The 14,260-nt window shown below is 39.0% G+C and overlaps 1 protein-coding gene across 4 annotated transcripts in view; it reads left to right on the top strand.

Annotated features, from left to right (window-relative positions):
- Positions 1–14,260, top strand: part of CHST9 (carbohydrate sulfotransferase 9) — a 243,544-nt gene that overhangs the window by 30,027 nt on the left and 199,257 nt on the right. For all 4 annotated transcript variants that reach the window (XM_019465490.2, XM_019465489.2, XM_019465488.2 and 1 more), the window contains exon 2: positions 12,540–12,750. In XM_019465490.2, coding sequence (XP_019321035.2) covers positions 12,630–12,750 — 121 coding nt within the window. In that variant the 5' untranslated portion in view covers positions 12,540–12,629. The remainder of the gene's footprint in view (positions 1–12,539; positions 12,751–14,260) is intronic.

Raw genomic sequence — 14,260 nt, 5'->3', positions numbered from 1 at the left:
AGCTTTGCCTGCCTTTCTGTGGCCTTGTTTTTCACACTGGCTTCTGTCAGGGCAGAGGCTGCCAGCAGCCGTGTGAACTATGAGCTTCCTTATTCACATTCATGGGGAGAGAAAATATCATTTCCCATGACCATCCAACCAAAGCTCTAGGCTTTGCTCTGATTGGATCATCCGTGAAACAATCGCTGTGGGCACGGAAAGCCGGGTCACCTGATGTAGTGGGTTGAATGGTGATCCCCCCAAAGATATGTCTATGTCCTAACTCCCTGAATCTGTGACCTTATCTGGAAAAAGGTCTTTGCTGATATAATTAAATTAAGGGTCTCAAGATCAACTCATATTGGATTGTCTGCGTGGACCCTAAATCCAATGACAAGTATCCTTATAGATGACACAGAGGAGAAGGCCATGGGACACTGGAAACAGTGGAGCCACCAGAAGCCAGGAAGTATTCTCCCAGAGAGCCTCCAGGGGAAGTAGGGCCCTGACTACACATTGACTTTGGACTTACAGCCTCCAGAAATGTGACAGAATAAATTCCTCTTGTTTTAAGCCACCAAGTTTGTAGTCATTTGCTATGGCAGCCACAGGAAACAAAGACACCTAGGCATTCCTGAACCGACTGTTCTGACCGGGAACATAGGATTAATTTCCTGTTAGGATTACACTATTTTGGGTTCATCGCTGGAGCTGGAGGTGAGGACTGTCTGTTCCAAAACTGTGTGGCTTCCAGACAGAGAAGCAGAATGGACAGCAGGGAGGCACTACAGTATCCACTTGAATATTCTTCCATTCCACTACTTACTTGTAACCCACCCATTTCTGTTGGTTGCTCCACAGCTGATCCCAGTTGTGGACTGAAAGCCATCTGTGAGGCAGCACTTCTTAGGTTACGTTATTAACTACCATAATAACTAACACTCACTCATTTTATTGGACTTGCTAACTCCTTCACCTTATCTGATATGATCCCTTGCCGCCGATGACTGCTTCAAATCACCTCCAGTGTGACCACTCAAATTGCCATTTTCTTTACCACCATGGCCAAATCCTAGGACTCCAGAAAACTTTCCCAGGCCTTCCTCTATCCTCATAGGTCCCTTTAATAGAACAGAATTTGGCTGTGTATGTGTTACTTAATGTGATCCTGATGACTCCTGACTGGCATGTAAATATATGCTACAAGTTCCTATGACATAAACAAATATAATATTTCTGTGTCATCTGTACGTAACACTTTAGAATGGGGCGCAAGTAAAAGTGGGAGAGAGGAGATGAACAATTCATTTAACAATAGCCTCTGTAAGTGGCTTCCCCCCTCTCTTTTAAAAAAAAATTTTTTTTTTAATGTTTATTTATTTTTGAGACAGAGACAGAGCATGAATGGGGGAGGGGCAGAAAGAGAGGGAGACACGGAATCTGAAGCAGGCTCCAGGCTCTGAGCTGTCAGCACAGAGCCTGACGCAGGGCTTGAACCCACGGACTGCAGGATCAAGACCTGAGCCGAAATCGGACGCTTAACTGACTGAGCCACCCAGGTGCCCCTGGTTTCCCCCCTCTCTAATACAAATGTTTGTATTAAGTATATGTGTGCAAGGGCTTTTGCTTTTAGTCTCATATAGTCTCTAAAGATAGATTTTTGTTGCCTAAAAACAAACAAACAAATCTACACTGGACACTGGGATATATAATCTGAGCTTAAAACTTTTTCTTCTAAAACAAAGAATTATAAGGGCAAAGCTTTGTCTTCTTAAAAACTTTAATCATAATTAAATTTTCATTACAACAGCTAAAAGTAGAAGGTACCTGTTAAATTATACAGGAAATCAAAGTAACAAAATTCATAAGGCAGCACGTATAAATTAGTGTCTAGTAAAGGACTCTGTTTTTGTGTTCTGTGTGACAAAACAGAACAAAAAACTTGAACAATTGAGCTATTACAGAAATAGAACAAGACACACTATACTTGAGAAACCATGCAAAAGATATTTGAAAAAATCAGTATTATTCTACCCATTCATAGCAATTTCACAAACTGTCTTCTTTTAAAAGGTACTGTAGTAGTTGTCATTGCCCTATAACAGATTTTAGCAAATTTAGTGGTTTAAACAGCACAAATATATGATCCTGCAGTTCTGAGTGTAGTGTGACACAGACTAATATCAAGGTGCCGGTCGGTAGGTCCACGTTGCTTTCTGCAGTTTCCAGGTGGGATCCATTTTCTTTCTTGTCTTTGTGAGGCCACCTGCATTCCTGGTTCCCTTCCTCCATTTCCACCATCTCCAAAGCTACCAAAGGCTGGTTGAGCTCTCCCATCACATCACTCTGACCTCCTCTGCTGCTCCCCTCTTACACTTATAAGGACCCCTGTGGTTACATTGGCCCCACCCAGCTAATCCAGAATAATCTCCCTAAATATAATCGGATGATTAGCAAAACCTTCATCTCATCTGCAGCCCTAATTCCCCAGTGCCATGCAAGGTAACATATTCACAGTCTTCAATGATGAGGAGGTGTCTCTTTGGGGGAGGGGGCATTATTCTTCTGCCTTTAGCATGCACTGTTGTTAAGTTCCTGGTCTTGATAAATTCTTCTCTGGTTACATAAAATGTTATCATTGGAGGAAGGTGGGTAAAGGGTACACAGGGACTCTACTATTTTTGCAACATTAATGTGACTCTAAAATTATTTCAAAATGATAAGTTTAAAAAATGTTTAAGGATTGAGTGAAAATATGTAGAAATTGCTTATAGAATTTCAGAAATTGCACAGTAATAAAATGGATTAAAAGAGTTAACTTCTAAAATAGTAAATACATTAATAAATATAAATAAAGGTCACCTTTCTCATTCATTTCAGAGTAATTCAGTCAAGATTGATGGTTTTATGGTTGTTAACCATGAAAAAGGGTCTTTGCTGATGTATTTTACAATGACTAAATAAGATGGGTACTATCTACATTTTCTCCCTTTAAATAAGACATTGTCCATAATTGGCTAAATATCATTAGACTAAATACCACAACTTAATTTCACTATGGTTGATAAAGATAATATATTTTTAAAAATTTATATGCCCATAATAGCTATCACATAAAAACCTAATTTCTTTAAACCAGATTACCAAAATGCTTTATAATTATACACTGTTTTTACACTTTTCCAAAAGATCATTGCATATTCTGTTTTACTTAATATTTTCTACAGCTAGCAGATATATAGGGCATATTTCATTGCCCCATTTTTCAGATAAAATTAACTCTGAAAAGTTTGCATGGGGATTTCTGGTCAAGAGAAGAAAGTATGTGTATGTTTTGGTATTCCTAGTCTGCTCCCCAAATAGGCCAATGGAAGATCACATTAAAAAAGAAGAAGAAGAAGAAGAAGAAGAAGAAGAAGAAGAAGAAGAAGAAGAAGAAGAAAAACATAAAACCAGATTCAATCAGGAACAGAAGTAAACAAGCAAAACTGGTAAAATAGGCAGAAATTATGAGTCTGTTAGGCTTTGGATGTGGAAGCTGCTGGACTATCTGGGAGTTTAAATCCTGTGTGGGAACTGGAAGTTAGGCTTATTGACTGGAATACAACAGCCCCACTATCACCCTGGATCAAAAACTCCAAGCCCACAGTAGTGAACCTTATCTCTGGATAGGAGCCCAAAGTACAATTTGGAGGCTACTGATAAGTAAGGAATGGCAACCAGACAAAAGATGAAGAAAAAGAGAAAAAGGAAAATAAGAATTTAAAAACTATTCCATCCAAAATGAGCTTACTCATAAGAATTCCAAGATCATGGGGGTGCCTGGGTGTCGGTTGAGGGTCTGACTTCAGCTCAGGTCATGATCTCACATCTCCAGGGTTCGAGCCCACATTGGGCTCTGGACTGACAACTCAAAGCCTGGAGCCTGCTTTGAATTCTCCATCTCCCTCTCTCTCTGCCCCTCCCCCACTCTCACTCTGTCTGTCATTCTCTGTCTCTGTCTCTCTCACCCTCTCTCTAAAATAAATAAACATTAAAAAAAAAATTAATTCCAACATCATCAATAAATCTAATGCTAAGAGATTTACAAACAAAATTACAAGCAAAATTTAGTTTTTATTGTGCAATCTGACAAAAACTTTAAAATACATGTAAATAGTCAAAGAGTAAAGGATAGTTTCTAATTAAAGTGTATAAAACTCTCCGGTATGTGTGATTTAGCCAATACCACCAAGCAGTTCTCCATGAATACTGACCAGGTATCACATAAATTTAACTCAATTCTAACACTGTCTACCTGGAGATAGCGTCTGATCCCACAGGTTGAAGGCTCAGTTCTACAAGACCTTCTCACCCTACCGCCCCACACCCACCCATCCTCCACCTCCCCATCCCCCCTACTCCCACACCTTGGGCTTCAGATGCCAGTCACAAGCCCAGATTGTTACTTATACCTCTGACCAACTGGCTGTACATTGGAGGATCCCACAACCCTCTCCTCAGGTTCCGTTAATTTGCTAGAGAGGCTCACTGGACTCAGAGAAACATTTTACTTACTGGATTACTGGCTTATTATGAAAGAATATTATAAAGGATAGAGATGAATAGCCAGACATCAGGCAAAGGTCAGGAACTTTTGTCCCCACAGAACTGAAGTGTGTCACATTCTTATGGATGCATTCCGGTTCATCAACGTGAAAGCTCTCTGAACTGTGATGTTTTGGGTTTTATGGTGCCTTCTAATATTACATAGGCACAATTAATTAGATCATTGGCCACTGGTAATTAATTCAACTCTAGCACCTCACCTGTCTCCACAAGGCAGGGGTTGGGACTGAAAGTTCCAGGTCTCTGTCAAGGTTGGTTCCCTTGGCAACCTGCACCCACCTGTGGGCTCTGCAAAAGTCAGCTTATTAACATAACAAAAGACACCTTTATCACTTATCACTGAGGAAAAGTCCGGGTCTTAGGAGCTCTGTGTGAGAAACAGAAAGGAAGACCAAATATATATTTTCTATTATAAATAACAACATCCCAAACATGAAAAGCAGAGAATTGTAACCAAACTGAGGGGGTTCACCACTTGGCATGCACCAAGTTGAACACAACCCAAGGAAGGGTTGAAAGCAAAGAATTTTTTTATTACTTGTTGCAAGTAAGGATACTGGGAGAGTTTTCTCAAAGCACTGTCTCCCCATGGGGTTAGTACAGGATGATTTTATTCAGTGTATTAAGGAATGGAGGGAGCTTACATAAACACTTCAGTTCAATTGCGATCACCTAGCGCGTGTCCCCATGCTAACGCCTACATCCTATGTTAAAAAATGATAGAAAACTTGCCCCATTGGAGGAGAGCTTAGTATTATAAAGAGCTAAAAGTAACATCAGGACAACTCAGGGGGATTTCAGCTCCAATATAGCTAAAACTGGCTCATTTAAGAGCTATAGGATGAGACATACCTAGTAGCAAGGGACTATCAGGTGTAACACCAAGTTGGGCATCTCCTTGGCTGGAACTGTTGGTTCTGCAAAACAAAACACATTCTTTCCCTGCCTTTGTCCCTTCTCCTCTCTTCTGCCAATAGCTTTCAGCCCTCTGATTTGCATAACTTCCTGTTGCATCCTAGCTAAAAAAATGAAACAAGAACAAATGGATATGGAGAAGGGGAAATTAGGATACTGTGAAAGTCTACAGTGTTGGAAAGAATACAATAAGCAGAATACATACAAGCATAGACAAAAATAGAGAGATTGGTAAATTAGAGAAATAGCTCAGAAAAATTAACCCATATTACAGTTTAGAAAGAAAAAGAATGGTTCTTAGTTTTCAGAGTGCTGAGAGAGAAAATAATTTTTAACCTCAATTCATATTTAACCATACCATCATTCCAGAATGAGGACAAAAATAAGATAATTTTATACATACAAAATCTAAGATAATGTAACTCTCAGATATCCACTAGCAGAAATATTTAAGGCTGTAGTTCAATAAGAAAGAAAGTGAACTAAGAAGGTATAGCCTTCAAAAATCAACACTAAACACAGAAATTGATAAAATACCAGCAACTTCAGTCATTTAATAATAAATATTTCTTTTAAATAATTGGATTTAAATAGAAAATCTCAAACATAATCAGGGTGAGGAAATAATTCAGTGTCTATTTAAAGCATGCTAAAGTTCCTGTAAAAGCTATAAACTTTATTAGAAAAATTCATACCTGAGAAAGTTTTATTTTTTAACTGCTTAGCTAACAGTAATAAAATCTATGGATTCAAAGAAATCAGGAAGGAGCAGGGAAAATTAGATAACTTTAGGAAAACTATAAGTCTAACACAAGGAGGAGAAAATCATTTAAAAAAGGTATAAAATCAATTTAAATTACAAAATATTTAGAACTGAATGACAACGAAACTACTACACCTAAAGGTGTAGTTCGTAGTTTTAGAGGAAATTCGTGGCCTTATATAAATGTATTTTATGAAACAGAAGATCTAAAATACATGAGCTGATTTTCAACTAGAAGACTGAAAAAAACCCCCAGATATCCCTAAAGAAAAGAAATAGAATAAAGAAAGATAGGAGAAGAAATCAGTGAAATAGAGAACAAGAACAAAAAAAGAGGGGGAAGAGAGGAATTACAATATACTTTTAAATAAAACAGACAAATCTCTAGCAAGAATGATCAAAGCGAAAGGGCATAAATACATAACATTAAGAATGGAAAGGTGGCTATACCTAGAGCTATGAAAGATCTGTAAAATAATAAGAAAATCTCATGAACAGCTTTATACTGATACACTTGGAAACCAAAAGGACATGATAATTGTGGAGGCAATATAATTTCCTAATGCTGACTAAAAAAGGTGAATGAGTAAGCAAATAACCATTAACAAAATTAAATCAATGATCATATTCATTTTCCATCCCTCTAAGATAGGCCCAGATGTTTGTACAAAATTATAACATTGGGTCCATAGAACAGAATAGTGTCTAGAAGCAGTAACAGACATATATAAAAATTTGAAATGTAACAAAATCAGCATTAAAAATCAGTAGTGTGGGGCACCTGGGTGGCTCAGTGGGTTAAGCATCCAACTTGGGCTCAGGTTATGATCTTGCGGGTTTGTAAGTTCAAGCCCTGGGTGGGGCTCTGTGCTGACATCTCAGAGTCTGGAGCCTGTTTTGGATTCTGTGTCTTCCTCTCTCTCTGCCGCTCCCCCACTCACACTCTCTGCCTCTGTCTCTTTCTCACAAATAAACAGTAATTTTTTTTTTTTTAAATCAGTAGTGAAATGATAACCTACTCAATTAATGGAGTTGGACAAATGTTGGTATAGAATGGATACCTTACAACATACACAAAATAAATTACAGGTGGATTCAAGTATTCAATACAAAGCAGAACTTTAAAACTTTTGAAAGGAAATATAGAAGAATAATTTTAATATTTGAAGATAAGAAATATTATCTTGGAAAATTCATAGAGAACACAAACTTGGTGTCTCCCATTTCAACCATGCTTTGTGATTGCAAAGCTCCCCATAATGTGGTACATAACAAGTCTCCCTTTTTGGGTTTGGGGGACTTGTTTAGGTTCCATTATGAATGAGGTCATGCAGTATTTGTCCTTCTCTGTCTGGCTTATTTCACTTAGCATAATGCCCTCAGGTTTCCTCCATGTTGTCCTAAATAGCAGGATCTCCTCAGGCTTTCAATTGGGTCTGCCAAATGAGAGTCACTGACAAGGTAAGGGCAGGAAGAAATTGAGGATGGGTTAGTAATTCTTCTGGTTCCCTTAAAACCCCCTATAGCATGTTGTCTGTGTCCCTGTGCAATACGTGACAGCTCTTATCAGCCATCTCTCTCCTTCCAGCCCCGCTCCAGGGTCCAAGAATAGTTCTCTACTTTCTTTCTTCACTTCTAGGAGTGGTTGCTGTTACTCACCCTTAGGAACTACTCTATCCTTTGCTGGTTTCCCAAAACCCTGATTAGTCTTTAGGAATTATCCCATGACTAACCTCCCCACAATTTCATGAGCTTCAGTATATCCTTTCTTTCAAGACTCTAACTGATATATCAAGAAGGAAAGAATGACAAAATTTGATTTAAAACTTTTGCTTAATAAGACAACCACACCACCAGCAAAGGAAAGGAGCGGGGGAGGATAGAAGGAACAATAAGTCACAGACAGGAAGATTTTTGTAATGTCTGTAACTGACAAAGACCTGTCATCCAAACACATAAGGAACTACACATCAATAAGAAAAATGGGGAAGAGGTACAAACAGGAAATTCATAGAGGAGGGAACTAGAATAGGGAAAAAAACCAAAACAAAACAAAGTAAAAACCCAAGCAATTATAAAGTTTCAGTCCCTACACAACTTGAGAGCCTCATCACATCTTCTGCTTCCTGGGCACCTGTGGGTGGAGAGATGGCTGGGGGATAGGCACCTGAAGCAATCCAGAGGGCTCAGTCTTCAGGCTCATCAGGGAATGACAGCAATAGGGTAGTTGTGGGAGGGGTTACAGAGGAAGTCACTGAGGGAAGAGGTTCAGGAAAAGACCCAGGCTAGGGTGGTATTAATGGAGTTGAGTTTCATGGGAGCCCGGAAGAGATCCAGGCAAAGAAGTGTGGGTGGGGACAGATGACAGTAAACTTTGTTAGGGCAGGTGGTAAATTGAGAAAGGTCATCCCCAATGGTCTCTTATTTGCTCAGAGAATGGGAAAGAGAGAGAGAATGGCAAGGACTGCTGACATCGTGCAAAGGTGGAGGTTGAGGACAGACAATCTCCTGACTCAGCTCTTCTACACCAAATTGCATCATTGTTCCAAACCAGCCTTTCTAAATTTCATGACTCCCTCTTTAAAATCATACACTTCTGCTCAACTGGACAACTCATAATTTCCTTTTAAATAAATTGCCTCCATCTAGTATTAGTATACTCAAGTCCCAAAATGCTTCTGTTGGTAACCAGGGTTATTTAAATTAATTTTTCCCATTTTACTGAGATATACCTGACATACAGCCCTGAGTAAGTTTAAGATGCACAGCACCTTAAGAATGATAAGACTATACTGAGTAATATTCTTTATCCATTCATCCATCGATGGACGCATAGGTTATTTCCGTGTCTTGGCTATTGTAAATATGGCTGCTGTGAACGTGGGGGTGCAGATATCTCTCGACATTGTGTTTTCATTTCCTCCGGATAAATACCCAGAAGTCGAATTGTGGGATCATATGGTAGTTCTGTTTTTAATTTTTTGAGGACCCTCCACGCAGTTTTCCATAAGTGGCTGCACCAGTTTACAATCCCACCACCAGTAGACAAGTGATCCCTTTTCTCCACATCCATGTGAGCACTGGTTATCTGTCTTTTTCATGATGGCCATTCTAACAGGCTTGAGGAGATATCCCACTGTGGTTTTGATTTGCATTTCCCTGATGATTACTGATGTTGAACATCTTAAAAGAGTAATCTTTTAAAGTGTTGGAAAAGAGATAATGCAGTGAAACAGTTATTTGTGTGTATCTTTTATATTAATTTGGGACAAATCAATAGGATTTTCGAATAAAAATAAAAAAATTTTTTAACAAAGTCACATAATTCCTCTTTCAGGATTCTAGTACAACTTAGACTAAGGATTTCCCAAGTGCAACTAGAAAATTAGTTAATTTACTTGTATTTTGTTACTGGAGCTCCACATTGAGTTCAGTGCAACACACACTGTTGAGTACACACTGTTGGGTACCTGTTAGGTTCAAGGTACTGTGTTTATATGGCTGGGGAGAGGAAGGAGTTGTATGAAATACAGGAAGCCTTTGACTGTGGAAATGTTGTATAACGCTTGTACATAAAATAGCATTATTCCAAGTAATTTCAATCTCCAGTAGTCTGCACTTTTCCTGCAGGCATAGAGGTAGATGTATGATCTCCAAATAGGTGTGTTTTCCCATCACAACTGACCTTCAGGTTTGCTTAAAGCAATACTGCTGCTCCTCCCGCCTCACCTTTGTTTAATGAGAGCCATTTCCTAATGCCAACGTTGGGTTAATGGACTGAGATGGGAGAAAATCAAACGTATCTCTTCGTTTTACACCAGATTGCCTTTCTGCCTTGTGGCTTTAATCACTCAATCCTACTCACATCTGCCATAATAACAATTATGGGTTTTCTCCTGACTTCTTACCCAGGAGGGTATGTCAGCGTAGAGCAACATCTCCCGAAGAAAGGAAGGGCAAATTCTTCATCTCTTTCCAGCATAGTAGGTAATAATTTTCCTCTGCAAACCCTCAAGGACTACTTCTTTTGGCTTTCTCATCTACTATTCCCACAGGTTCGTGGCTCTGTTCTGATTTATGCGTTTTCTTCTATCCTCTTTCTTCTGAGATAAGTTTTAATTATGTAGACAGATTGTAAAAGTCTCTTTCTTCTTGTAAACAGCTATTTCTCGGTTAGTACTAGATTTTGTTTAACTGGTTTCCTCCTACCCGACTCTTCTCATGCACCCAGGAATTATGTCTGTTCACTGTTTAACTGCAGCATCAAGGCAAGAGAAAGCTGGCTTCTCTTGGTTGCTTTCCTTGAGGGATTCAGTCTTGGAACACCTCAAATTGCAAATCTCCCTCATGAACTGTTCTTTGTTGCATGTTTGGAAAGCCCGTAAGATTTTAGTTTAGAACCTATATAAGAGCAAAGTACCAACCGTCATATATAGCTGTCTGATGATACTCTCAGTTCTACGTATTTAAAAGCTTACCCTACTATCAAAATCAAGAAAGTGCTTGAAATGCTCAAAAGCCCTCATGAAAATATTAGTAGTTGTCCCTTCCTCAGGGGATTCAAGACCAGTGGATTCTAGAAAGCTCCTCAGGTAATGCTGGCAACCAGCGCTCTTACTCTGGCCCCTTCTGGGTAATAATTAAAATATAAAGAGGGGCGCCTGGGTGGCTCAGTTGGTTAAGTGTCCGACTTCGGCTCAGGTCATGATCTCGCGGTTCGTGAGTTCAAGCCCCACATCGGGCTCTGTGCTGACAGCTCAGAGCCTGGAGCCTGTTTCCAATTCTGTGTCTCCCTCTCTCTCTCTCTGACCCTCCCCCGTTCATGCTCTGTCTCTCTCTGTCTCTAAAATAAATAAACGTTAAAAAAATAAAATAAAATAAAATAAAATATAAAGAAAAAATGTATTTATAAAACAACTTTTTGTTGTTGTTCTGCATAAACATTTTTAACTATTTGTTGGATTTCTTTTTTCTAATCAGGGGATCACTCTACCACATTTCCTTATAATACACATCTCATAGGTTACCTTTGAAGCCCACCATTTACGTGAAAACTGGTTTTGCCAAGAACAGCTCAATATTATCTTTTAACCAGCCAACAATTTTCCACAGCAGGCTTTTAACTTTTACCTTGCATCTCACCAAACACCTCTTTGAAAAGGCCAAATCAGTATTCTCCCAGGAGTTTTTGAGGCATACTTGGAGAAAAAAGAGAGAGAACTTTTAGACACAGCAGTGTGTGTGATGTCCTCACAGTAAGGAAACATTCAGCTCATCCAAAGAGGGGGTGTGGTCTGTAGCCAAGGAAAAGGGCCATGGTCTTTGGCCAGTGCTAGATACAAAGCCATGACCTTGACCTCATTAGCTGGACTGTGGAACTCACCAGGCAGGCTGCTGCATATTTGCGTGGCAGTTCATGGGCAGCAGACCTTCTTACCTTGACTTTCGGTGAGAGTACCTAAGCATCTCAATATTGATGTAAGAGCATATGTGTGTTGGTATTTGTCCAAAAGGAGAGTCTGCATTTTCATTAGATTCTCAAACGTGGATGCAACTTACAAAAAGTAAAATGTTAAGATTACACTAAATGAGATTGTTGTAAAACAAAGTCATTTCAACATTTCTTTAAATAAAGTAACTTTTCATTGTGGAGGTGGATTTCTGTAATCTGAGGTACACATCTGTACTCTGTGTTATTGTGCAAGAAGCTTTTTAACTTTGTCCTTTTAATATTTATCCTTTTAGGCGTTTGAGGGATTTTTAATGTACCCTTTCAGTTGGAGAAATCTATTACTTTTACATGAAAGGGAAATGATAGATTGAACCCTCCATTTTTGAACTTTATGTATTTTTCAGACATGAAGTGATTTTTCCCCTTTTTTTCTATGAACGTGTTTTTCAAAACTCCTTCAACAGTCTATCCTGATAGGTCTTCTTTCCCCTCACAGTCACCTTAAGGTCACTGGAGCCTGCTTTACTCTTTACAGTAAAAAAAAAAGAGGGTGGCTTAAGCCTGTCTATACTGCCCCTAATTAAATGTGAAAGTGTTACTTATTAACTGTAGGATACGGTGAATTCCTTAGATTCTTTAGCTACAATAAAGCTTTATTATAGAAAATTGCCATTTTTAGGGACACTCTCCTACCATCTCTTCTGTCTTCTGAGTGTTATGGTTCACGTGAGCCCTCACCGTCATTGACATGCTGCATACTTATGCTGTGTTTGGGAAGATATGTCATCAGTAAGGTACAATGTGGATTTTTAATAATTCTAGGTTACTTCATGGAATGAGCACCTAATAGAACGAGAAAGGATCAAAGCTCTATCGAAAAACAAATCATGTGGTCTTCAGAAATGAGGAGAAATGCAGCCATCTGAAATGGTCATGAACCCCAAACAAGTCTTCCTCTCGGTGCTGATATTTGGGGTAGCGGGGCTACTCCTGTTCATGTATTTGCAAGTCTGGATTGAAGAGCAACATACAGGTAACACATCAACCCTTTTCCCCTATTTTAATTATAATGGTCATTTTCAATTAAATAAGCTGTGATGTCTACAGAACTATATAGAAGGTCACCTTATTTCCAGCAACAGCAAAAATTAGACACAAATTAAAATCCCCAGCTCCTAAAAGAAAGGATAATTATGCAATTCTGGTGGGCATTTGCTCCGGGGCTTGGGATAACACTTGGAGTTTTTGTTACCTCAGTAGGGAGCAGCATGGCCTTTTAGCCCAGTAAGGACTGCTTGTGAAAAATTTGCCTGCTCAGATGTGTAGGGGTGCCTGGGTAGCTCAGTCAGTTAAGCATCGGACTCTTGATTTTGGCTCAGGTCATGATCTCACTGGTTTGTGGGTTCAAGCCCTGCGTCGGGCTCTGCACTGACGGTATGGAGCCTGCTTGGGATTCTCTTTCTCCCTCTCTCTCTGCCCCTCCCCCGTTTGCTCTCTCTGTCTCTCTTTCAAAATACACTTAATAAAAAAAATTTTAAGTGCGTAGCATGGGTCCTACCTTTGGTGTGTCCGCTAAGCATTGGGCACAAACGCAATGAGCTAAATATACAGCTAAATAACTCTTCTAAAATTCCCTCTTATTTTTTGTATCAATACTCAAAATGGCACATAAATTCTTTAATATCTTTACTATGAGGCTGGAGTTTACAAATCCTCTCTGTAAAAGATTGCATAGAAAATATCTTAGGCTTTGTAGACCCTGCCATTTCTTTCAAAACTACTCAACCATGCCAGTATGTCACATGAGCAACCCTACGTTACATGAACACAAATGGACCAGGCTGTGTTCCAATAAAACTTTATTTGCAAAAACAGGGATTGGGCTGGATTTGGTCCACAAGTAGTCGTTTGCCAACCCCTGCCAAACTGGTACTTTCATCATCCGGTTTGCCGTTGCCACACATTGGGAACACCTCAATCACTGTTAAAATGGATTATGTTTATGATGATTGACTTAGAACGTTACAGAAATACATACATATATATATTATAAAATTCAGTTGTCTTCCGTAAGTATAGAGAGACTATGGCTTATGGTTGTTATGGAAAATAAAGTAAAAGCAGAACAGTTTCTTAATTGTGTCTAATTGTGGCCTATTTTTAAATCATTCTAGATATAAAGCCCTTAAGAATCTACTCTGAAAGAGAATTCAATACGGAGTCACAAACATGATCCTTTTTAAAGTTGTTTCCATTTCTAAATCCCCTTCCTTGGATTATTGTCTTATACATTTTGGATTTATTTAATTTATATAGTAACTCTTGTGAAAAGAATTTGCATGTAATTATTTTCTAGAGAATATGTAACATTATCAAAACTTATTCTTTTTTTTTTTTTTAATCCTTATTTATTTTTGAGTGAGAGACAGAGCGTGAACAGGGGAGGGGCAGAGAGAGAAGGAGATACAGAATCCGAAGCAGGCTCCAGGCTGTGAGCTGTCAACACAGAGCCCAATGCTGAGCTCGAACACATGAACTGTGAG

The sequence above is a fragment of the Panthera pardus genome, unplaced genomic scaffold (assembly GCF_024362965.1).
Source record: "Panthera pardus isolate Hobbes unplaced genomic scaffold, ASM2436296v1 HiC_scaffold_15, whole genome shotgun sequence".
In the NCBI taxonomy this organism is placed as follows: domain Eukaryota; kingdom Metazoa; phylum Chordata; class Mammalia; order Carnivora; family Felidae; genus Panthera; species Panthera pardus.
Note: the sequence above shows the minus strand (reverse complement) of the source record. Positions and strands in the feature narration are given on the sequence as shown.